At 43.0% G+C, this 27,101-nt stretch overlaps 1 protein-coding gene across 1 annotated transcript; it reads left to right on the forward strand.

The window, feature by feature from the left end:
* On the forward strand, nt 1-27,101 carry LOC115151805 (cartilage intermediate layer protein 1). The gene is made up of 10 exons (XM_029696046.1): nt 1-211; nt 7,593-7,691; nt 9,243-9,512; nt 13,843-14,025; nt 14,846-15,001; nt 15,132-15,449; nt 15,861-15,969; nt 16,117-16,274; nt 20,936-23,352; nt 23,466-27,101. Exons 1-9 carry the CDS (start codon nt 148-150, stop codon nt 23,338-23,340), a joined length of 3,762 nt encoding a protein of 1,253 aa, XP_029551906.1. The 5' UTR covers nt 1-147; the 3' UTR covers nt 23,341-23,352; nt 23,466-27,101.

The following is a 27,101-nucleotide window of genomic DNA, read 5'->3' on the forward strand; positions in this document are numbered from 1 at the left end:
TTAAGACTCCTGTTCCCCATCTAATTTACAATCCTCATATGGCTGGGTTTAGGGACCGGAGCAGGTTTTCCCTCTTGACTTGATAATATAATACACGCAGAGAGAGAGAGAGAAGGAAAGCATCCAAGTTTGTGATTGTGGGACACCATGTGGGACGTTACAAAAGTGTCACTACTCCTGTCTTTCCTGGTGGCAGTGGCAGCGGCTCAAGGTATGTCAAGTTAATGTCCTCCTCAAAATGTGATGTTAGTTCAGATTCATTATTGATGTGCAAATAATTATATCACTCGGCCTTTTTACATATCCCACAAAAAGTCATTGAAATTGTTTGTATACTCATCAGCAGAACTCATTTTCCAGGATATTTTAGAATAGGTTCTTCGTAACACTGCCACTGTGTTTTGTATCATTGCCGTTGTCTTGCATGCCATTTAACTGTAGCTGTGGTAAGCAATGTCATTACTCAAATGAGAACTTCATAATAGCCAATTCAACCCTGAAGCCTGAACCGCTTCATCATTCTGACACATGCTGTCAATGATTCACTGCTTGTCTGTAGTAGCTCATTCTTATGGTATAAAAGTATACATTGAGTGGACAAAACATGCTCTTTCCATGACAGACTGACCAGGTGAGTCCTGATGAAAGCTATAATCCCTTATTGATGTCACTTGTTAAATCCACTTCAATCAGTGTAGATGAAGGGGAGGAGACAGGTAAAAGATGGATTTTTAAGCCTTGAGACAATTGAGAAATGGATTGTGTATTTGTGCCATTCAGAGGATTTCAATACATATAACACATTGAAGGTCAGTGTAGCACTCTCTCTCTGTGAGATTGTGTGTGTGTTTGCAGTGTTTGGAGTGAAGGCACTAAATGGATTAAGGCTGGCCCACGCCACCATTCCCCCTTTGCCTGCAGTCACCTGACTGAGAGAGAAATAAGGAGGACACGAGGGCACAAACTGAACTCACACAGCCTCAATTATCAGCCAGTAGATATGCAAATTAACTTCCCTCCCGTGGCTAATTAAAAAAGAAATATGCTTACATCTTTACGTGCTGCTGCTTTAAGCTTTACCCGCACCAAAGGTCTGACTGGCACCCAATTAAAAAGCTTATAGAAAGTGGCGCATAAACACTGAGTGAAGAAAACATTAAGAACACCTGCTCTTTCCATGACATAGACTGACCAAGGGAATTTAGGTGAAAGCTATAATCCCTTATTGATGTAACCTGTTAAATCCACTTCAATCAGTGTAGATGAAGGGCTGGAGACAGGTTAAAGAAGGATATTGAGCCTTGAGACAATTGAGACATGGATTGTGTATGTGTGCAATTCAGAGGGGGAAATGGGCAAGACAAAAGATTTAAGTGCCTTTGAACAGGGAATGGTAGCAGGTGCCAGGTGCACCAGTTTGAGTGTGTCAAGAACTGCAACGCTGCTGGGTTTTTCACGCTCAACAGTTCCCCGTGTGTATCAAGAATGGTCCACCACCCAAAGGACATCCAGCCAACTTGACACAACTGCGGGAAGCATTGGAGTCAACATGGGCCAGCATCCCTGTTGAACACTTTTGACACCTTGTAGAATCTATGCCCTGATGAATTGAGGATGTTATGAGGGCAAAAGAGGGTGAAACTCAAAATCAGGAAGGTGTTCTTAATGTATCTATAACTCTGTATATAAGGACAATACCTACAGATCTAGCCCTTCCATTTGAACACTATCAGATGTTTTTATTAGTTACGATGACTATTTTTGAATTTGAATTTGTTACATTTCATTTTGTTTTGAGTTTTGTGCACATGTACTTTAACAATTAGTGTCTTGGCACCAAACGGTGTATGGCACTCAAATAAAAATAAACCAATCAAATCAATCATTAGAAATACTTGCACACATCTCTGTCTTCCTGAACCTAAACTTTGCAAGGTGAGAAAGTAGCCTATCCCAGTGGATGTCAGTGTTGGACCAGTAGTGGTTCTTTAGTTGTGAATGGTGAGATCATACTGTAGCACCACAGGGGGGCTGTCTGTCTCTGCAGGGATATCCCACCACTGGAAGTGTTAATCATGTGGTGTCAAGTCATCAGCACTCTCATTTTACTAACATGCTGTCATGTTAATGAGAAGCAGATGGATGTTAGGGGTAACACATGTTTCTCTGGGGGTGATTATATAATGTCTTTGTAGGGATCCGGGCCCCTCAATTTGAGGGGTGTGTGAAAGTGGCAGTAGACTAGTTGTTATACAGTAAGTGTGTTATAATGGATGGATAGCCTTGGGATTCTTTAAGAATTCAGTGCAAGTACTGGATAGTTTTGCCTGTTCAGGAAAATGATCACACTGACTAGGTGTTTGATATAATGGATAGTGATGTATTCACTCGCCAACACATTGTGGCAGACAAGGGTAGTATTTGTCCCCATCTCACCTCGATACATTACCCGCCGGCTGGAGCACTCACCAAGTCAGCACTCACCAATAAAACAAGTAAACACAAATCCTCTATCCCACTTTCTCACCTAACTGACAGGTGAAATGACTCTCTCTGGTTTCCCCTCTCCCTCTCTCTGTCTCACTCTTTCCTTTTACTTTTCATTTCCCCTCCTGCTCCTTCTCTATCACTTTCCCTCCATCATTATCTCCATCCCTCTCAGTGTTCAGAGATTTATGATGTGTTTTCCCTATTTGAAGAGACAGCTTCTGCTCCTGGATGCTATACCGAAATGGACTATACCGAAATGGAACACTGTGACTATCAGTCAAGCTAAACTAAGTCCCAGGTCTTAGTGGAGTGTTTTAAAGAGCCAGATGCCACACAGGCTGCCCGTAATGAACTGTAATCTCCCATACCCATACCAGTCTCGGGATAGAGGTGGAGGTGGGCCAACTGGGACCATGAAGAAGCAGTCTCAGAGCTCCAAAGTCAATGTTGTCTCTGTGTTAATCGGCTTCATTCAGAGGGACTAGCTAATTCTCCAGATGCTGGCCACAGACTGACTGGAGAGCAGTGGTCCAGCTAAACCACAATCACCACACCAGGATGTGTAGCCCATTGACTTAAATGAGAATGGGAGGGAGAAGAAAGGGATCAAAGTCCCTTGTATTCCCAGCAATCACCACGTCAAGGCCCAAATGATATGACTCCGGTTTCTCTCTGGCTCGCTACCTTTTGAAGATGCGATGCCTGTGTTTGAGGATGAAAGTGCACAAACATTACTTTGAGGCATAGGACTAGGCTAATGCTCAAGAAGCAGTTGTTTCTAGAGCTGGTGTATACCCATTGCAAAAACCCAGGTGAGCACTTGCAGTGGATTTAATGGGGAAATACCATTGAGGCCAATTGTTTTTTTTAGAGCCTGAATGAGGAAATGCAGTGCGGTAGAAAAAAATCACATGAAGAACACAAAGCCTCTGTGTTCTTTTTTAAAATCCCCCCAAATCTTGTGGTGGATTTGCATCATTAGTTCATGTCAGGGGCAAAACTGTATAATGAGACACATATGCCTTTGACCAGCAATCAGTCAGTGGCTCCCCAACCAGCCCTGAAGCCAAGATTGATGGAGGGAGGGAGGGAGGGAGGGAGGGAGAAAGCAGAGAGAGACCATCTGATTCTTCTACCACAGCACACCTCAGCCAGATAATAAACAAACAAAACAACTTCCACATGTCTGCAAGGCCATGGCATAAAAACTCACATGCATACGTACACACACGCACACTTTCTGGGCAATCATTTAATGTCCATTGGTTTGACACAAACCCTTGTCTAAATAAAATGCTTCTGATTTTGAACAAATATCTCCTTATTGCCTAAATCTTAATAAGGCCAGGTGATGGATGTTTCCAGTGCTCTAACACTTGACTGCACACACCTGTTATTACAATTAAGTGTGGGGCTGTGGCATGGCAAAATTGCATCAACACTGTGTGGAGAGACGCTCAACATTCAGCCCAGTGCTCAGCCCCGCGAGCCCCCACTCCATCCAAGCTGTTACATAACACAGAAAAGTGTTTTTACATTTTCTTCTTGTAAGGCTCTGGAATATTTTAAACAATCTCCAGACATGCTGAAAGGCCTGTGTCTCTGCCCAGACAGATTTGGGTTGGCAATCTGTCTAATCTGACTACTGAAGTCCTTTCTCTGGGTAACTTCAAAACTTATTTTTTCATTTTCTTCAACTTTTTATTAGCATCTGGCAGCTGCCGAGTGTGCATGCAGCTCTGTCTCGGAAAACACCCGGCTGAGAAGGCAACAGGAGAGGAGAATGGCATTTAGAAGGGCCTACAGTATTAATAGATGTTTTTGTCCTTGTGTACCCTGTAACTAAAGCCCAGCACCCCTTTATAGTGGCAAGATCCCCAGAATAAGTACCAGAGTCCAGTAGACACAACAATGCCAGCCACACCAGGCATTGGCACCAGAATGGCCAAAGCAGTGCAAGGGCAGAAGCAGGCAGAGGGGAGCTTGAGACAATACTGGATCTGACGTAGAAATTCTAACACCCAGTTGAGAGTTCGCCTCCATCACTAATATAACATTGCATGGTATTCAGCTTTATTACGAGAAGCTAGCCTGTATGTCTATATTGAGAGAAGCTAGCCTGTGTGTCTATATTAAGAGAAGCTAGCCTGTGTGTCTATTTTGAGAGAAGCTAGCCTGTGTGTCTATATTGAGAGAAGCTAACCTGTGTGTCTATATTAAGAGAAGCTAACCTGTGTGTCTATATTAAGAGAAGCTAACCTGTGTGTCTATTTTGAGAGAAGCTAGCCTGTGTGTCTATTTTGAGAGAAGCTAGCCTGTGTGTCAATATTAAGAGAAGCTAGTCTGTGTGTCAATATTAAGAGAAGCTAGCCTGTGTCTATATTAAGGGGGAGAAAGAGGGTCTGCTAATAGGTACAGAAACATACTTGGAACCATTGCTAATGTATTGGTTCCATTACATGGGACTATACTTTGACCTCTTTCAGTATCTTGTTACTGGGTTGGAGTTTTACGAGGGTGGTGGCGAGGTAGGAGAGAGGCCTCTATTAGGGAAGGTTAAACAGGAGTAAGGACCTCAAACAAAGAAGGAAATCCGGTTAAGTTTAAGTGTGTTTCTTCTAACATAACAGTGTGTTTCAACATGTTTTGGATGAGGTAACGCCACTGACGTACCATTAGCATGAAACAGCACATATAAAATCACTGGCTTTTTAAATTCACATATAAAGTGTTAACAAGCCACTCAAAGGAACGTTAAATAGTCAAAGTCAACTACTGGAGCCTAGGCCACTCAGGCCAGTGCACTTAGGCAACTGCCATAGCTGAAGTTGCAAGGCTGACGTGTTTATATTATATTAAATATGGATTCTGACATAAAAAGCTTTAATTCCATTATGCACCTCATAAAATTACTCTTGTAATCTTTTAATGGTTTAGGCTTCAATATCAAACATCTTGAAGTGATAAGTGTAGGCAATGTGCCCCTGTTGGAGTATCCAAGGCTGGTAATAGTGCCGTTTCCGTCCAGCAGATTGTTAATATGACAACGTCACTTGGAAGTGTGTCCAAGCCCGACATGCATCCCTTCATTGACGTTGAAATTGTTTTCCTCCCCTCAGTTAATCTAGTAAAGACTAGGAAAACTGAAGAGAGAGAAACTGAGCTAGTCTGCTGCATAGGCACACCAGCAGTGCAGAGGTTGTGAGGAGAGACATTTGTTTCTATTTAGCCGGTCATTCCATCATGTCAATCAAATATTAAAACCCCTGTCTATGATCTACAGTATCAAGCCAGATATGAAAAGCCCACCTTGCATTGAAAGATAGCCCCTTGCTTTACTGTTAAACACACAGCTGCAGTATGTAGGCTTACAAAGCTGAGGGCAGCGGTCAGTCTGGTTTAAGCAGACTGCAAAGACTGACCTGGAACTTACGGAATACTACTTGTAAGAGAAGCCATTCACTGGGTTGAAGACCATACTAGGAAAAAATGCTCCAAAGCCATAAAATTGGAAGAGAATCGTGTTGGCGTAACAAAAAAAGACCCACAGTCAGCAATAAATAGCAGAGGGACTGAAGCTTGCCTCTGCTTTGGGTCTTTGTGACTGTGTCCATAAACTCAGCGGTGGACCTCGTAAAGTGGTAAGCGCTCTCACAGACAGCCAGTCAGTCAGGCAGGCCGTGAGACAGTCCGTGGTGGGAATGGCTTTCTCAGGCCACGATGGCTTCAGGCAGGCGGTTGGGAACCGAAAGAAAGGACACACGTCTCCGCTGTCAGCCCTTTGATGCCTGACGCTGACGCATATGTGAATCATGAATGTAAGTGTGTGTAATATCAAAGGGGACAACTGGCTGCATTGCTGCATGGGCCATTGCAGCATAATGACAAGATCAGGTGAAGATACAGAGGAAAGTCAGAGAAGGGAAGAGAAGGCAGATGTAGAGATGACAGAAGGACTGATGGATCAAGGCCAAACCGTATCTGAGACGGGGATGAGGTGGAAAAGAGGGAAAAGTAAGGCATATTGGCAGCATACGCTGGACAAGTCACTACTAACGGATGGCTTACGTGAGCTGATTCCTCTCAGCTGTGTGTGTCTCAATGGGTCTCAGCATCCTGGCTTTATTGATGGAGACGTGTTCATTTAAGGGGGACGTTTGGGCTGTGGAGGGACCCAACAGACAGGACTTGTTTCAAAGAGGGCAGCCAGAAAACTAGCTCGAAGACACACACAGTTTCAGACACACTATCACGCCACTAGACATAGACAAGGTTTCCTCAGAGAGTGGAGGAATGTAACCTCTGGTACGTGGCTCATTGAGAAACCATGAGGAATCATCTCTGCTTGTCCTTCCCACTTTCCCTCTCTCCATCACTCTCCCTCTCTTTCTCCCTCTAGTCCATCTTCCTTTATAGAGGCTCCAGCTCATTCATCGGCTTCTGATTAGAGAGAGCGAGAGAGCGAGCTAGAGAGATTTTCCATATGGCACCAGGTCCTTAATGAGACTGGACAGTGTTTCGTTGTGAAAAAACTGAACGTGCTTGGACTGTGGTGTAGTCTTCTGACTAGTGTGTGACTGCGTGTGTGTGATATCAGGTGTTCTCACACACATCTGGATGGAGCTCTTCCAGACTGATTGCTGGCACCTAGCTAGCTCGCGGGGGCGGTAAAAGAGAACCATGCTTGTCTTTGTATTCTGGTGGCACCCAGACAAAGCCGGGGGATCTGGAAACACAGACACCCCAGCGTCAGTGCACCAAGATCGAGTGTCCCAACCCAAGACTTCTCCCTGGCCTTCAACCACAGCCCGCGGAGTGAGACGTAGACATTCCTCTCACATTCACAGACACTCAGACAAATTGATGAGAACATGCCGAGGACCAACTCCTCAAACAAGTAGGTCCGTAGACTCGAAATCCGGCTTCCATAAATCTGGTTCTCCCCGTTGTAAAAGTTGGTGGATCCATTGAGCAGAGCTCCTGAGGTCACTGTTACAGTGTTACAGTGTGGTAGTGTGGTAGTGGTGCAGCGGTGCAGGTAAGGTTGGGCCCTGCTGGTCATGGTGTTAGGTTGTATTCATGGTGTGGTTCTCCCCATCCAGGGCCCTTCAGGAACAGCTCTCTGCTCAGGAAGTGGAGTCAGACAGACAGGAGCAGGAAGCTGGCCTACAACATGCTGACTGAGCCACAGCAGACCACAGGTGAGTGAGCTCACTCCTAATACCACCTGGTTGACCTATACAACCCGAGGAGGGAAAACTCACTCAACAATGTGTCTTCTGCCTCAGACAGAGGGGTTTCCTTCCTTTGATGTACTGAAGCTCCCAGGCTTTACACACCCATGGCAAGTGCAGAAAATCGATTTTTAAAGTTTTATTACATACTAGTAACATGTATACATACAACCTATCAAGTCAAGTCCATTTCCAGTCCAAGGCCAATGTTGAGACTATGAGCCCCACCCCCCTTCTCCAATTCATCAACTATACCCTGTTTCTAATGTGTAATCAATGCTCAGTTCCCACTCAGCACTCACATTCCATTATGTTTACATTCAGTCTCGCTCCTTTGAATGAGCAGTCTGGTGGAATGATAGAACGGTGTTAACCTGCCAGGATCATATCAGAGCAAACAATAGCATGGAGTCTACTTTATATTCACATGAGTGCAGTTTAATTTAAGCAACTATTCATTAAATCCAGTCCAAATTAATATGTAAGCCAACACACACATTATCCAGATACAGGAAATTAAAACTAAATACCTAATGTCACCACAGGGTTGAAAACCACTGGCTTTTAAATGAACAGAGAGACTAGAGAGAGGGGTCACTATGTCTGTTGAGAATGTCTACTGACGATAGCACACAGCACGGTGAGCACACATCCTGACAACGTCCACCAATAGATCACTTCCCTTCTCTCTCGATGCCTCCCAAGGAGCTCGTTCCAATGATGAAAACTATTATTCAGAGATCCATGGTATGTTGCTAATGCAATGCAGCGAGGCTGTTTCTTCACATCTTTGGAAATCCTCAGAGTTGAACATGTGGCAGACAAAAGCTAGACGACATGACTCTTTCCCTCCTCATCTGCCTTCTGAGTTGGCTTGGAAAGAGTTTGGTCAACGCAGGCTCCCCTGGGCGTCTCTACTCAGCAGACAATGACAGTAGCAGACTATTCTCTTAAACTGTGCAACCTTCGGCCTTGCGAGTGGTGCAGTGGTCTAAGGCACTGCGATGCAGTGCTAGCTGTGCAACTAGAGATTCTGGGTTCGAGTCCAGGCTCTGTCGCAGCCAGCCGCGACCGGAAGACCCATGGGGTGGCGCACAATTGGCCCAGCGTCGTCTGGCTTAGGGGAGGGTTTGGCCGGCAGGGATGTCCTTGTCCCTTCTCGCACTAACGAATCCTGTGGCGGTCCGGGCGCAGTGCATGCTTTACACAGTCGCCAGGTGTACAGTGTTTCCTCCGACACAGTGGTGCGGCTGGCTTCTGGGTTAAGTGGGCATTGTGTCAAGAAGCAGTGCGGCTTGGTTGGCTTGTGTTTCGGAGGACGCACGGCTCTCGACCTTCGCCTCTCCCGAGTCTGTACGGGCGTTGCAGCGATGAGACAAGACTGTAACTACCAATTGTATACCATGAAATTGGGGAGAAAAAGGAGTAAATAAAAACAAACTGTGCAACCTTATCCCACAGTTGTGATCCGTATCTCCTTGTCTATGTCTCCCTTCTCCCAATCTGCATGTACGGCAGGTGTGACTGAATGGACGTCCTGGTTCAACATCGACCATCCAGGGGGGAATGGAGACTACGAGCGGTTAGAGGCCATCCAGTTCTACTACAGGGAGAGGGTGTGTGTCCGGCCGGTGGCCATGGAGGCCCGCACCACGGACTGGGTGGCAGCAGCAGAGACCGGGGAGGTGACCCACTCCAGCCTGGAGAAGGGCTTCTGGTGCATCAACAAGGAGCAGCCCTACGGACGCATCTGCTCCAACTACTACGTCCGCTTCCAGTGTCCACCAGGTACCCACAGACCACCATGCACCATGCCCCATTCACATGGGTTATAAAGTAGATATGCTACAATAGCTTTGTGTTCAGGATTCTGAACCCATACTGTGTTTAGGGGATAATGGAATTTTGTGAGGGGATTAGCCAACTATCCATGTCACCCCTAGTTACTGTGCTGTATACTGAGTCGAAACAGAACCTCAGTGGAGGTAAAGCCACTTAAGCCATGCATCTGCTGCTCTGTTTTGGCCACTAAAGATCTGTTTATTTATTTTTTTCTCCTTTTTTCCCCCTTTTTTTTAGGGATCAGCTTAATATTGCGGAAAGATTGTTGATTCCATTCATGTAATTGTCTGCATCATTTACAATCCCCGATATATTTTTTGGGTAAATATATATATATATATATATATATATATATATATATATATATATATATATATATCCATACACATACACGTACATACCCATACATATGCATAAATAAACATTCATACATATATACAGTTGAAGTCGGAAGTTCACATACACTTAGGTTGGAGTCATTAAAACCCGTTTTTCAACCACTCCACAAATTTCTTGTTAACAAACTACACTTTTGGCAAGTCGATTAGGACATCTACTTTGTGCATGACACAAGTAATTTATCCAACAATTGTTTACAGACAGATTATTTCACTTATAATTCACTGTATCACAATTCCAGTGGGTCAGAAGTTTACATACACTAAGTTGACTGTGCCTTTACAGCTTGGAAAATTCCAGAAAATTATGTCATGGCTTTAGAAGCTTCTGATAGGCTAATTGACATCATTTGAGTTAATTGGAGGTGTACCTGTGGATGTATTTCAAAGCATACCTTCAAACTCAGTGCCTCTTTGCTTGACATCACGGGAAAATCAAAAGAAATCAGCCAAGACCTCAGAAGAAAAATTGTAGACCTCCACAAGTCTGGTTCATCCTTGGGAGCAATTTCCAAACGCCTGAAGGTACCACTTTCATCTGTACAAACAATAGATACGCAAGCATAAACACCATGGGACCACGCAGCCGTCATACCGCTTAGGAAGGAGACGCATTCTGTCTCATAGAGATGAACATACTTTGGTGTGAAAAGTGCAAATCAATCCAAGAACAACAGCAAAGGACCTTGTGAAGATGCTGGAGGAAACAGGTGCAAAAGTATCTATATCCACAGTAAAACGAGTCCTATATCGACATAACCTGAAAGGCCGCTCAGCAAAGAAGAAGCCACTGCTCCAAAACCACCATAAAAAAGCCAGACTACGGTTTGTAACTGCACATGGACTTTTTGGAGAAATGTCCTCTGGTCTGATGAAACAAAAATAGAACTGTTTGGCCATAATGACCATCGTTATGTTTGGAGGAAAAAGGGGGAGGCTTGCAAGCCGAAGAACACCATCCCAACAGTGAAGCTCGGGGGTGGTAGCATAATGTTGTGGGGATGCTTTGCTGCAGGAGGGCCTAGTGCACTTCACAAAATAGATGGCATCATGAGGAGGGGAAATTATGTGGATATATTGAAGCAACATCTCAAGACATCAGTCAGGAAGTTAAAGCTTGGTCGCAAATGGCTCTTCCAAATGGATAATGACCCCAAGCATACTTCCAAAGTTGTAGCAAAATGGCTAAAGGACAACAAAGTCAAGGTACTGGAGTGGCCATCACAAAGCCCTGACTTCAATCCAATAGAACATTTGTGGGCAGAACTGAAAAAGCATGTGCGAGCAAGGAGGCCTACAAACTGACTCAGTTACACCAGCTCTGTCAGGAGGAATGGGCCAAAATTCACCCAACTTATTGTGGGAAGCTTGTGGAAGGCTACCCAAAACGTTTGACCCAGGTTCAACAATTTAAAGGCAATGCTACCAAATACTAATTGAGTGTATGTAAACTTCTGACCCACTGGGAATGTGATGAAAGAAATAACAGCTGAACTAAATCATTCTCTCTACTTTTATTCTGACATTTCACATTCTTAAAATAAAGTGGTGATCCTAACTGACCTAAGACAGGGAATTTTTACTAGGATTAAATGAGTTTAAATGTATTTGGCTAAGGTGTATGTAAACTTACGACTTCAACTGTACATACATACTTTTTTTAGACTATACCTTTATTATTCCCTGCAAACCCTACCAACCTTCCCCCAATTGGAGTAAACTAATAAACAATAACACTTAGGTTTCTACCTTCAGTTTATACATATTATACACATTTTACAGACACAATCTATTTTACAATAGTTATATTTTCTTTGTTTTTATGTCCTTTCTCTATTTCTGATGTCCATCCAGTTTGATTTCTATTAGTAACTGTGCTATTTCACAGAATTTCTGAACCTATATACATTTTACAGACCCCGTATGTTTTACATTGGTTATCTTATTAGTCCCACCCTTCAGCTCCATTCAACCCCTCCCATCTATCTCTTAACACCATCCATTTTGGTTTTCTATTTGCCATATATTTTCCAACTGTGCTGTGATGTTTCACAAAAGTACTGAACCTTTCTATTCTCATAGCTTCTACAGATAGAAAATTAAAGATACATTTTTTTGCTAAAATAATAATTTAATTATTGTTTGATTGACCATGGCTTTTCAAATCACCCAGTATTGCTATCTGCAGCGTTAGTTCTAGGAAAATGTTGCAATTCTTCAGCCATTCCTGGACCTGTGACCAAAAACGAGCTACATATGGACAGTACCAAAATAAATGATCTAATGACTCTGCCTCCTCACAGCAAAATCTGCAGAGCTGGGAAGATTGTATCCCCATATATATAACATTATATTGGTTGCAAGAATTTTGTACAGTAATTTAAATTGAAAAATTTGAAGTTTTGAATCCGACATTGCTTTGCGTGTCAATTCATAAACCATGTGCCATGGAATGGGTTCATCGAAAATCTCTTCCCAACTATTTTGCAATTTATATGGCACAGCTGTCAGTTTTTCGTCCTTAAATGACAGTTTTATGTTATTATTTATTACACTTTTCTTTAACCATTTATGTTCTTTAATACAGGGCCGACAGACAAGTTCCTTACTTTTTTCCCCTTCTGCTTGCCTCTTCCATTTTTGTGGTAATGCTGCAATTAGTTGGTTGTAATTTTGGGTAGAGCAGACATTTCCATATGTCTGTGTTAGCTGCATGTGTGACATAACTCCACCAGTCCTATTTATAATATCATTCACTAAAAGTATACCTTTTTTAAACATTTAATCGAAAAATATATTTTTTTTAATCAATTAGTATATTTGAGTTTAACCACAATATTTGTTGTATTATTTGTTCTGTCTTTTCAGGTGGATTATTCTGAAATTGCAACCAACCTTCTAAGGCTTTTTTTTTTTTAAATAACGATATTTTGGAGATTATTTCCTTTTCAAACAACCGAAAGTGAGCAGTTGTAATCTGAATAAAGGGAAAAAGGCCATTCTTGAACATGGGGTGAGACATTCATACCAATTTACTAGAGAACCAGTTTGGATTTAAGTATAACTTTTGTATGACTGATGCCTTTAGTGAGAGGTCTAATGCTTTAATATTTAATCATTTCTGCCCTCCAAATTCATATTCGCCCATTTAATTTTGTCTGGCTTGCCATTCCAAATAAAATTGAATATTTTTTGTTCATATAATTTAAAAAGCAGGTCACTAGGTGTAGGCAAAACCATAAGCAAATAGTTAAACTGTGATATGACTAAAGAGTTAATCAGGGTGATTTTTCCACAAATAGACAGGTATTTTCCTTTCCATGGTAGCAAGATCTTATCTATTTTTGCCAACTTTATAAGAGTGTCTGCTAAATGACTTAAATGTAAATGTAAATGTAAGTGAGATCATTTCTTTCTTTTGGGATTTGTATTCCGAGGCTGTCCACATCCCCCCACTAATGATCTGTTTGTCTTTTTTCTACTGTGAAAGTCCTGGACTTATTTTTTCAAACTACAGGCTACGTTACTTACATAAAGATGCCGTATCTTAATTTGAGACAGTTTGCTACAGCTAGAAAATAATCCTGAAGCAACAAGAAAGGTGAATTATGATGTGGATTATAATTAATGGACATTTTTTGTTAGGGCAAATCAAATCAAGTGACATTTTAAAGTGGAAATTACAAACTTTAGAAGCCTTTTTAAACCTCGAGTACACTACAAGTTTGCATTTCCAAAAAAAGTGATCAAATTAAGATCCTACATCCGTAATTCTCAGTCCAGGACTGGAATTTTAGGTCTCTGACCATTCTACCAATTCTATTTCTATGTGGATTCCATACTCACCCTTGTCACAATGTCTTGTCTTGTGTGTCCAGTTCAGGCCTACTGGACGGACTGGTCCGCCTGGGGCCCCTGCTCTGCTACAGCCTGTAATGACGTGGGCATTCAGGTCCGTCAAAGGAAGTGTATGAGCATCCAGCCCATGCCCTTGCTACTGCTTCCGCCATGCCAGGGGCCCCAGACAGAGAGAAGGGAGTGTGCCACCCTGCCATGTGAAGGTATCCTCACAACACAACCTACACATAGACCTACAGTGTACATATCATGCCAATATTTAACATAAAGCCAATCCTAATAATTATAATTTTACGTAATTCGTTCACAAGAGACTGATCAGCTGATCGGGGTCATTATTGACATGAAGACAATCACAACAGATCTGAGATGGCGCTGCAGTATGCGGCTGTTAATAAATACAGTGACTACGGCCACAGTAGAGCCAATGCTGAACCACTCTTAGAAAAAACGGGTTCAGCTGTCCCCATAGGAGAACCATTTTTGGTTCCAAGTAGAACCCTTGTGGGTTCAATGTAGAACCCTTTCCACAGAGGATTCTACCTGGAACCAAAAATAGTTATTCAAAGGGTTCTTATATGGGGGCAGCTGAATAACCCTATTAGGTTCTAGATAGCACCTTTTTTCTAAGAATGTACATAAAACCATCTTCTCCACATGCCACAGTTTTGCTAACTTCTCCCTAACATGGGCTTCTAACAATTATCTGTCACCATCGTCAACACAACTTCGATGTTCATAAAGCTCCAGGGGCTTTGATCAGGAGGAGGCTGTCACTGTGCCCTTCCCTCTCTAATGGTCATCAGTGGCAGCACTGTTTCTGCTATCTCCCAGAAAGAGGAGGAAACTACCTGATATGTAACAATTCTGTTACGGCACACTTTCATCAGGTGACCAGTAGCCTGGCAAAAGTCCTGTGATAATATTTTTACAATGCATCTTTCCTTTCACCTTTCCTTGAAGCTACAGTTACATTATATGGATCATTCATGTTTATGTTCCATGTCTCTGTTGTTTGACTAGCCAAGTGGACTCAGTGGGGTACGTGGGGAGCATGCTCAGTGACCTGCGGTAAGGGTCGCAGGATCAGAAGGAGGACCTGTGTGAGAACCTCTATAACAGTGCAGTGTGTTGGACAAGCAGCTGAAATCCAGAAATGTGGGAAAAATCCATGCTCAAGTAAGTCGTAAATCTAAAGAAACATACACAATATGGCTGTAAAATCTGAATAATCATTCTAATCATGTGTAAAAGTATGCTGAATGTATTGTGTGTGGGTGTTATTGTGTATGTGTGTGTGTATCTGCAGCCAAGTGTAAGCGTGAGTGTCCCTATGGCCGTCCTAGTGAGGACTGTAGCCGCTGTGTGTGTGTGGGCCACATGCTCCAAGGAGAGGTACTCAGTATGACCGGGGGCCCCGTGATGGGGGCCAGGATAGCGCTGGCCAGCCAACCCAAGATCATCCGTACCCGCACTGACGCCAAAGGCCTCTTCAGGCTCCCAGGGGTCTGCTCCAGCTCCCCCAGCCAGCTCTACATCAGGAAGGAGAAGTTTGCCCCGGCCACTGCATCCACCTCCAGCAACAGCAGCGGGTCATCCTGGGTACAGGCAGTCCTAAAGTACGCAGGTGAGTTATACTAAGTTAGTAATATCAACAAATAGCCCAATGATGAAGTATGTTCTCTATGTACTTAGTACTGCTTTGAGCCAGTCAGTCTGTCATTATAACCATCCATCTACTGTAGCCAGACTAGGGTAAGGACATTTAAAACTACAATATGGACCACTGGAGGAAAGTCTGAAGTAGTTGAGTCCTTTACATGCACATATACTTGGAAACTAAATCAAAATAAATGCAGTCACAGGGGCAGTATTTCACCATAATCCCACACCAATCATTTTTCATAAGTACGGAGACCAAGAAGAGTTTAAACTGTAGGCCTGATTACGTTTTATTTTGATCAGGATGCGTTTGTGGTACCATTCACAACAGTCCCAGAGCCAGGTTTTTAAGGATTTGTTTCCTACTGCTTTGCAGAGAAGCCATACATTGTAAAGCACCCAGAGGACAAAGTGCGCTTTGAGGGACACCGTGTGATGTTATGCTGCAAGGCAGCAGGGGCGCCCATGCCAGACAAATACTACTGGTATGATCATGCATTCCTTTGTTCATTTGCCAGAAAAAAATCTTACAAAGGTTTTTGGGAAGCATGACTAGATAACACATTATAGTAAACAACTTACAAACATTACATTTTCAGTATAGATTTTTAATGGTATGTTCTTCTCTCCAGGTATCACAATAGGACCCTATTAGACCGGAACGTGTTCAAATATGAAGAGGATCTGGTGCTGAGAGACCTGAAGCCTGAGCAGACAGGACATTACTACTGTAAAGCCAGCAGCCAAACAGGAAGCATCAAGTCCTCGCAGGCATTCCTCAGCGTTATCGGTACGTATAGACCCTATCCATCAAATCCTGTACTGTACCTGTAGGAATGGATAGTATGGAAAGACACTGCAGCAAACTGAATGAGAGTGAGGAAAAAACCCTGCAGAAAATCTACTGTATCTGTAACATCGAAAAAATACACCCAAGAAAAATAAGATCATAAAATATCAAGGCCTCCAGAATCTGGCAGTACCTGGAGAAGTAAGGTTTTATTATGTTTACATTGGTATTAAGCAGCCTTTTCTTAACAGAGATTATTTACATTATTTATAATAGACAGTAAAAACCAAAATCCCACTTCTCCAGAGCTCCCCTTATTGAAGTGAAATCCAAGATTGTCAATAAATCCTGTTAGTCAAACAAGTATGTGTTTCCGCATCCGTGCGGGGTAGATACACATTGTGTGTATTCCCCAGTTGCTTGTTAGCCACGATATAGATTGACAAAAAGGGGCTGCGGGGGAGTGTGCTAAAGCATTCAGCCACGGGCTTCTACAGGAGGATATGTTCTGGCTCTAAGTCACTGCAGCCTGAGAGATTTGCCCCTGTGAATATAACAACAACACCTGGAACACCAAGCTCTGAGTGAAGAATGATTTACCTGCTTTACGCTACCAGCCCATTGTGGTTCCCATCACTACGGAACATTAGGCTACACTCCAGTTAGTTAATAAAACATTCCATCCATATTTAAAGACAGGACTACCGTTTTGTTTTGTTTCTTTCAGTTATTTAATTCGTTTTTGAAAAAATGCAGAGCGGCCAGGAAATGACACATTGGGTTGAAGTCAGTTGAAGTTGGAAGTTTACATACACCTTAGCCAAATACATTTAAACTCAGTTTCACAATTCCTGACATTTAATCCTAGTAAAAATTCCCTGTCTTAGGTCAGTTAGGATCACCACTTTATTTTAAGAATGTGACATGTCAGAATAATAGTAGGGAGAATGATTTATTTCAGCTTTAAATTCTTTCATCACATTCACAGTGGGTCAGAAGTTTACATACACTCAATTAGTATTTGGTAGCATTGCCTTTAAATTGTTGAACCTGGGTCAAACGTTTTGGGTAGCCTTCCACAAGCTTCCCACAATAAGTTGGGTGAATTTTGGCCCATTCCTGGCTTTGTGATGGCCACTACAATACCTTGACTTTGTTGTCCTTAAGCCATTTTGCCACAACTTTGGAAGTATGCTTGGGGTCATTGTCCATTTGGAAGGCCCATTTGCAATCAAGCTTTAACTTCCTGACTGATCTCTTGAGATGTTGCTTCAATATATCCACATAATTTTCCTACCTCATTACACCATCTATTTTGTGAAGTGCACCAGTCCCTCCTGCAGCAAAGCACCCCCACAACATGATGATGCCACCCCCATGCTTCACGGTTGGGATGGTGTTCTTTGGCTTGCAAGCCTCCCCCTTTTTCCTCCAAACATAACGATGGTCATTATGGCCAAACAGTTCTATTTTTGTTTCATCAGACCAGAGGACATTTCTCCAAAAAGTACGATCTTTGTCCCAATGTGCAGTTGCAAACCGTAGTCTGGCTTTTTAATGGCGGTTTTGGAGTAGGTTCTTCTTCCTATCAGAGCGGCCTTTCAGGTTATGTCGATACAGGACTTGTTTTACTGTGGATATACATACTTTTGTACCTGTTTCCTCCAGCATCTTCACATGGTCCTTTCCTGTTGTTCTGGGATTGATTTGCACTTTTCGCACCAAAGTACGTTCATCTCTAGGAGACAGAACGCGTCTCCTTCCTGAGTGGTATGATGGCTGCATGGTCCCATGGTGTTTATACTTGTGTACTATTGTTTGTACAGATGAACGTGTTACCTTCAGGCATTTGGAAATTGCTCCCAAGGATGAACCAGACTTGTGGAGGTCTACAATTTATTTTCTGAGGTCTTGGCTGATTTCTTTAGATTTTTCCATGATGTCAAGCAAAGAGGCACTAAGTTTGAAGGTAGGCCTTGAAATAAATCCACAGGTACACCTCCAATTGACTCAAATGATGTCAATTAGCCTATCAGAAGCTTATAAAGCCTTGACATAATTTTCTGGAATTTTCCAAGCTGTTTAAAGGCACAGTCAATTTAGTGTATGTACACTTCTGACCCACTGGAATTGTGATACAGTGAATTATAAGTGAATTAATCTGTCTGTAAACAATTGTTGGATAAATTACTTGTGTCATGCACAAAGTAGATGGCCTAACCGACTTGCCAAAACTGTAGTTTGTTAACAAGAAATTTGTGGAGTGGTTGAAAAATTACTTTTAATGACTCCAACCTAAGTGTATGTAAACTTCTGACTTCAACTGTATATATCAGGCTAGGTGTCCCGCTAGCATGTCCCGCTAATTACACACATTGAAACTAATACTACTAATGAAATTCTAGGTAATTAAACATACATTTAGTTGGTTAATAGGAAGTGTGACAGAGTGCGCCATTCAAATCTGTAATTTTTCATTAGAATGAGTATACAAAACATGAAGAACACCTGCTCTTTCCATGACATAGACTGACCAGGTAAATCCAGGTGAAAGCTATGATCCCTTATTGATGTCACTTGTTACATCCACTCCAATCAGTGTAGATGAAAGGGAGGAGACCGGTTAAATAAGGATTTCTAAGCCTTGAGAGAATTGAGACATGGATTGTGTATGTGTGCCATTCAGAGGGTGAATGGGCAAGAGAAAAAATGTAAGCGCTTTTGAACGGGGAATGTTAGTAGATGCCAGGCGCACCGGGTTTGTGTAAAAAATAGTTTCCCGTGTGTATCAAGAATGGTCCACCACACAAAGGACATCCAGCCATCTTGACAGAACTGTGGGAAGCATTTGATTCAACATGGGCCAGCATCCCTGTGGAACGCTTTCGACACCTTGTAGAATCCATGTCCTGATAAATTGAGGTTGTTCTGAGGGCAAAGGGGCGGTGGTGGTGGTGGGTGGGTGGGTGGGTGGGGAAGGTGTTCCTAATGTTTGGTATACTCAGTGTATACAGTGGCAAGAAAAAGTATGTGAACCCTTTGGAAATACCTGGATTTCTGCATAAATTTACAATTTGATCTGATCTTCATCTAGGTCACAACAATAGACAAACACAGTCTGCTTAAACTAATAACACACAAACAATTATACGTTTTCATGTCTTTATTGAACACACCGTGTAAACACTCACAGTGCAGGGTGGAAAAAGTACTTGAACCCTTGGATTTAATAACTGGTTGACCGTCCTTTGGCAGCAATAACCTCAACCAAACATTTTCTGTAGTTGCGGATCAGACCTGCACAACGGTCAGGAGGAATTTTGGACCATTCCTCTTTACAAAACTGTTTCAGTTAAGCAATATTCTTGGGATGTCTGGTGTGAACTGCTCTCTTGAGGTCATGCCACAACATCTCAATCGGGCTGAGGTAAAGACACTGACTGGGCCACTCCAGAAGGTGTATTTTCTTCTCTTGAAGCCATTCTGTTGTTGATTTACTTCTGTGTTTTGGGTCATTGTCCTGTTGCATCACGCAATTTCTGTTGAGCTTCAATTGGCGGATAGATAGCCTAACATTCTCCTGCAAAATGTCTTGATGAACTTGGAAATTGATTTTTACGTCGATGATAGCAAGCTGTCCAGGCCCTGAGGCAGCAAAGCAGCCCCAAACATGATGCTCCTTCCACCGTACTTTACAGTTGGGATGAGGTTTGATGTTCGTGTGCTGTGCCTTTTTTTCCTCCACACATGGTGTTGTGTGTTCCTTCCAAACAACTCAACTGTAGTTTCATCTGTCCACAGAATATTTTGCCAGTAGCGCTGGGGAACATCCAGGTGCACTTTTGCAAACTTCAGATGTGCAGCAATGTTTTTTTTGGACAGCAGTGCCTTCTTCCGTGGCATCGTAGACTCGTCAACAGAGATGTTAGCATGTTCCAGAGGTTTCTGTAAGTCTTTAGCTGACACTCTAGGATTCTTCTTAACCTCATTGAGCATTCTGTGCTTTGCTCTTGCAGTCATCTTTGCAGGACGGCCACTCTTAGGGAGAGTAGCAACAGAGCTGAACTTTCTCCATTTATAGACAATTTGTCTTACCGTGGACTGATGAACATCAAGGCTTTTGGAGATACTTTTGTAACCCTTTCCAGCTTTATGCAAGTCAAAATTTTTTTATCTTAGGTCTTCTGCGATCTCTTTTGTTTGCAGCATGGTTCACATCAGGCAATGCTTCTTGTGAATAGCAAACTCGAATTTTGTGAGTGTTTTTTTATGGGGCAAGGCAGCTCTAACCAACATCTCCAATCTCGTCTCATTGATTAGACTCCAGGTTAGCTGACTCCAATTCACTTTTGGAGAATTCATTAGCCTAGGAATTCACATACTTTTCCCAACCTACACTGTGAATATTTAAATGATGTATTCAATATAGACAAGAAAAATACAATAATTTGTGTGTTATTAGTTTAAGCACAATATGTTTGTCTATTGTTGTGACTTAGATGAAGATCAGATCAAATATGATGATCAATTTATGCAGAAATCCAGGTAATTCCAAAGGGTTCACATACTTTTTCTTACCACTGTGTGTGCATTATATGCATTACATCCATAAAACATGAGTGTAATCTCATTGCTAACTCTATGCACTGTGTATTCCACAGCTAAAGGCATGCCGGAATGCATCCCCACACCTAAGAACCACCTCATTAGGCTGCCCATGGACTGTGTTCAGCCTGGGACTGACTCTAAGCTCTACAACGCTGGCCGCTGCCCCCACAACAAGTGTGTAGGCTCCCTGGACTTCGACCTGCGCTGCAGGGATGGAGGTGGCTACTGCTGCGGGGTCCAGAAGATGGAGAGCCGGGTGATCGACTGTGGGAGCTACAGCCTACCCATCAAAGCTGTGACTGAGTGTGGCTGCCTGAAGTGTGTTGTGCCCAAGGTGCTTGTGCGTGGCAGGGTGGTCACAGTTGACAATGATGAACCACTGCGTTTCGGGCACATGTACGTTGGCAAGGAGAGAGTGGGCACCACAGGGTACAAAGGAGGTTTCACGCTCAATATAACCCCAGACACAGAGAGGCTAGTGGTCAACTTTGTGGATCCCACAGAAAAATTCATTGACACTCCTAAGGTGTTTATCTTTGACAAGAGAGGGGGCTCTGTTTACCATGACGTGAAGGTGATGAGAAAGCAGGAACCCATTGATATCAATGCTGGAGAGACAAATACCATTAGCTTAGGAGAAATCAAAGGAGAGGACCCCATTGGACAGATTGTCATACCTCCAAATTCTTTCCACAAAAACAATGGGGAGGTGTACGAAGGTACGGTGAAAGCCAGTGTCACCTTCATTGACCCCAGGAACATCACCACAGCTGCTGCAGCGCCTGGTGATCTCAACTTTGTGGACGATGAGGGTGACATGCTTCCACTGAGGACATATGGGATGTTTTCCGTTGACTTCAGAGATGAGACGAACCGGGAAGTCCTAGGGGCTGGAGCGGTCCAAGTACTCCTAGACACACAGCATGTCAAAATGCAAGAGCACATTCCCAAAATGAAACTGTGGTCCCTCAACCCAGACACAGGTGTCTGGGAGGAGGAGAGTGACTTTCACTACACTCAGACCACATCTGATGGTAATGGACGGCACAAGCGAGAGGAGCGCACTTTCCTCATAGGTAATATGGAAATAAGGGAGCGGCGACTTTTCAACCTGGATGTGCCTGAGAACCGCCGCTGCTACGTCAAAGTGAGGGCGTACATGAGTGACAAATTCCTGGCCACTGAGCAGTTGGAAGGTGTGGTCATCAGCCTGATAAACCTGGAGCCCAAGCCTGGCTTTTCCTCTAACCCCAGAGCATGGGGTCGCTTTGACAGTGTGATAACTGGACACAATGGAGCCTGCCTGCCAGCCTTCTGTGATGCTCAGGTGCCTGATGCTTACACAGCTTACGTCACAGGCATTATGGGTGGTGAAGAACTGGAAGCAGCTCCCTCAACCCCCAAGATGAACCCAAACATCATTGGAGTGTCTCAGCCATATTTAGACAAGATAGACTACCAGCGTTCAGACCACAATGATCCAGCTCTTAAGAAAACAGCCTTCAGAATCAACTTGGCAAAACCCAACCCCAATAATTTGGAAGAGACCAACGGTCCAATATACCCCTATCAGAGTTTAATATCCTGTGAAAATGCTGAAGTCAATGCCAACCATTTCCGATTCTTCAGAGTGGAAAAGGACAAATACGAATATAACGTTGTGCCCTTTCAAGAGAACGACTTAACATCGTGGACAGGTGACTACCTCTCTTGGTGGCCCAACCCTCAAGAGTTCAGGGCTTGCTTCATCAAGGTCAAGATCCAGGGGCAAAGGGAGGTTATGATAAGGTCACAGAACCATGGAGGCACCCACCCTGAGACTGCAGGCCAGCTGTACGGCATCAGAGACATCCGCAGTACCCGCGACATGCACGTGGCCAACATCTCAGCAGCTTGCCTCGAGTTCAAGTGCAGTGGTATGCTCTTCGACCAAGCCACAGTCGACAGGTCCTTCATATCAGTCCTCCCACAGGGCAACTGTCGGAGAGTGGGCATCAACAGCCTCTTAAAGGAGTACCTGACCAAGCACCCCCCTACCTCACCGAACAACGAGTCCCATGCCTTCAACATGCTGGCCCCCGTCGACCCCTTGGGGCACAACTATGGCATCTACACGGTCACGGACCAGAACCCAAGGGTGGCAAAAGAGATCGCCATAGGACGCTGTTTTGACGGTACCTCTGACGGCTTCTCCAGAGAGATGAAGTCAGACACTGGGGTTGCTCTGACCTTCAGCTGCCCAGAAAGGACTTTAACCAGGGAGAGTCTCTTCCAACGCCTCCAGACGAACCCCAGCCAGACCCTGTCTCAAATGGCACGGGACATGAGGGAGGCGCAGGGGCTGCAGGTCCGAGGAAGATCCTCCCGGGTAGTGACCTACTCCTCTGAATCCACGAGCCGCAGATCCAGCTCCTCTAGCAGGAGGAGATCTATGATGCGGACACAGGACCGGCAGTAGATCTGCCGTTAAGTGAGTTACAAGTTTTCGTTGTGCACAGAATGTAAACAAAAGTAGTATTTTTAGTGTGCGTTAAGTTTTCCACTTTCTGTACTTGAATCCTAATAACTTTAATTTATTCCTAGGTCTTTGGGTTAGAAATGAAGATGACGTACTCTCACAAACAAAAGAAGGAAATGTCAAGTTGTGTCAGCCTGGTGATGTTGGATGTGAACTTTCTCTGAACACAGTACGGTAATCTATTGAAACAGTAACCACTCCAGCAAAACCACACAGGAGAGAGAAATTAAGACGTTTTTTTCTCTGAAACTTACTGGAAGGGTTTGGCAATACATATCAGTATTAATTGTATTCCTTGAGAAGAAATACATTTCTTTAGCTTTCATCAGTCCAGTAAAGCAAAGGATATTTATTTAATTGGCATTAATAGGATTTTAAGAAGGAAACCAATTTCCGAGAAATATTTGGATTTATCGCGTTCCACATTAACCATCGTTAACCAACCGTCTTTTCTGATATCTCTGATCGCTTGAGTTATAACCAACTGCAACTGTAAACGCCAGTCAAAATGCTAAACACTTCATAATCGATCAACGCTTTCCATTGCACTCATGAGTCCCTCAAGATCAAAGGAACATGAGGTCCTAGTGATCTAGTTTGTTTGTAACAAACAGTGGGCCCCTTTTCTAGAAACCGGGAAGTCTTCTCTGCCAAAAAGAGGCATTATTTAAGAAGATGCAATGGGGAGCAAGGAGATATCGAGTTTGTGGAACAGTGGATGCTTCTTAGTGCTCTTGTTTCTAGCGTTTTTCTCTCCAAATAAGCATGTCACATTGCCAACTGAGATCCAGACCTTTTCTCTAACCTGAATACGACATGCACCGGGCCCCAGCCAACACAATCATCCCTTATCAAAACGCATCTCAGCAGTTGACTAAACAGAGCCTGCGGTAGGGGACCTGGGAGAGAGAGGGGATTGTGATGGATGACACAATTCCCTTCAGTCCTCAGTTCCCACAAAGTACCCAAGTACTCATCCAACACACCTCTCTGTCTGTTCTTCAACATCCCCCCAATGTTACTGTCAGGAATGTAAAAAACTAAAACAAATCAACATCAGAGAAGAAACCCTATTTATACATTGCAGATAATTAGCTAGGCTAGTTCCAAGACTAAATTGACTGTATTGTTGTTAATTGTGGGAGTGTCTGTCTTTGTCTCATCAAGTGCAATAGCTATTTTCTATTTTGACCTGAGAGCCCTTGCAAATCATCACGTGACAAGCCAATGATACACCAGGTACTGCTGGTAAATAGGGTAAATCCTTCAGTAAGTTTGGCTGTGGTATACCAAGTGTATTTGTAAGGGAGCTTGTACAGGATTCATTTGCTTTTTGAATTACAGTGTATAACAATCATTTAAATGTTAGGTAATCATTTTACACTGTCAGTGCCACATATATTTCTGATATTTCTGCAATCTGCTCCCAATTATAATGTTTTCATATCTTGCCGCATGACGCATAAACTTTTAGCAAGAAGTGTACAATCATATTTTCAGTTTAGAGTACACAGTCCCTTTCCAGAGGGACACATTTATCTCAACGGTACTATTTCCCCATAGCTACTAAACAACAACTTATTAATATAGTTAACTTGCAGACAGACCTCTGATTATTACAGGACCAATTCCACAAATTTGTTTCCCAATGGGAAAATAGGCTCTGGGCGAATTAACTTTTATTTAAACAGTCCTTCAGAAGAGCCAATTATGAGCATGCCATCTTTCTACCCCTCACTGAGTATGAGTTTTAGAGGTTCTCCAGTGCTTGGGCATTAGCGTGGCAAGTGGGAAGACATTCAAAGAGGCCCATTTAATTGGATTCAGTAATTGGAGGAAAGTTCCCCATTGATAGTAGGTCCAAACTTGTTTATCTATGTAGTGGGTGGCTGTGGGTCCCTTCAGACTGCTGGAGAGCTCCTTGAGCTGAACTAATCCAAACCCAAATGAGTGCCTGTAGAACACGGAGGAAGCAAACATGGCTGGCTCGTAGTTATCAGCCCAGCTGTTAATTAGGAAATAGATTACATATACTCTTGGGGGCACTTTGAAGAGTTTAACCGAGACTGTCACAAACAACCAAACAAGTTGATTTCCAGACAGCATGTGGATATAATTTAGGCACAAGAGAGGTCTGTGGTCGAGTACGTTCAACATTTAAACGACCATACCTTTAAATTGGCTCAATTTTCGAGGTGTTTTCTTAAATGTCAGTCAGCAAAACCTCAGGGAAATAAGTAAATTGAAACCATTGCAGTTTATTGTACAGTTGATTTTGCACTCAACCTGAAGCTAGCAACAGTCCAAAAAATATCTTATAAAATAGATACTCGAGATCAAATAGATTAAACAAGTATTTTGTACAGTGCCTCTGGAAAGCGACACGTGGAAATGATCGTTTATGGCCCTCTAGTCATTATCAATGACCTCTACCATCATGGGCATGTTAAACCCTCTTAGAATGGACAGTCCAGCAGTTCATTAAAATAAACCAATCAGCCTATTTGGAGCAGATTGTTGCATCCAGGCTATGAGTAAGATGATGGTAATTGGGTCCACGTGTGGAGAAGATAACTCTCATTAACCACAGTAGGGTGTGAGGTGAGAGAGAGGGGGCAAGGCAACAACTGTTCGACAACTGGAGGACTTGCAACACCAAAGAGGAGTCACTTCTGGAGTCACTTGTGGGAGAAGGGTGAGATTATCTTGTGATGGATTTGAATAATTAGAGAGAGCTGTTGTAGAGAAAAAGGGGGGAAAAGTGGTCTTTGGCCTCGCTGTCCATCACTTATCTGAAGCTGAAGTCGTCACTTATGGAAGTAGGCTGTTTAAAGTAAACGTGCACTGATAAGTTGACTGGTAGATGTTTCATGAAGAGGCTTTGAGGGAGGTTGAGAGACAGTAAGTCTAATTGCCAATGTTACATAACACATTGTGTGAGAAAAATAGTAAGGACTATCCGAACAGTCTCTGATCAGTTTCCAGTTTCCTGATTCAATAGCTTTAAGAGGAGAGAGTAATGGAAGAGAGTTTCCTATTCAAATGTAGAAACATGTTGATTTTTTGGAAACAGAAAACAGATTGCAAAGATTGCCTTTTAATACAGAAGAAATAGTCAAATGACATGATCCCCTCGATTCCAGACACAGTTTCAGGTTTTAAAAATTCCCAGACAGGTTCATGCTTCACATTTCACATAAGTGATGACAATTTAAAAAAAAAATGCACTTAGTTTTCGCTACTTCTCCATGGTAATTCAGCAGTCTCGTATTCCCACTTGTCCTGTAGAATGTTGAGGTACTAGGGCTTGTAGACTGACTGACACTATACAGCCCTGCCTTGGCTTCAGGTTGATTTCTGAGTGTGCCTGTGCCACCAGCATGATGAGTGCATGCATCTGTCCTCTCCTGTACAGTCTGGCTGCTCTCAGGGAGACTGTAACTTATTCAGGAATATCCTCTGGCAAAGCGAGAGGATATTGTCTGACCTATAAAGAGAGACTTGTATGGTTGCCACTGTGCTCTGGAAGATGTCTTGGGCCCCCATAAACGCATGATATAAATCAATTTCTGAGAATTCTCTGTTTAATCATTACGTGACATGTACTGCATGGCGTTGCCCATTTTTCATGTGTAAATTGTGTATTATGGAATTTACTAAATGTATAAGGAATTGTAAATAAACCTTTGCTGTAAAATGTT

This window comes from Salmo trutta, chromosome 17 (genome assembly GCF_901001165.1).
Source record: "Salmo trutta chromosome 17, fSalTru1.1, whole genome shotgun sequence".
NCBI classification, from domain to species: Eukaryota; Metazoa; Chordata; class Actinopteri; order Salmoniformes; family Salmonidae; genus Salmo; species Salmo trutta.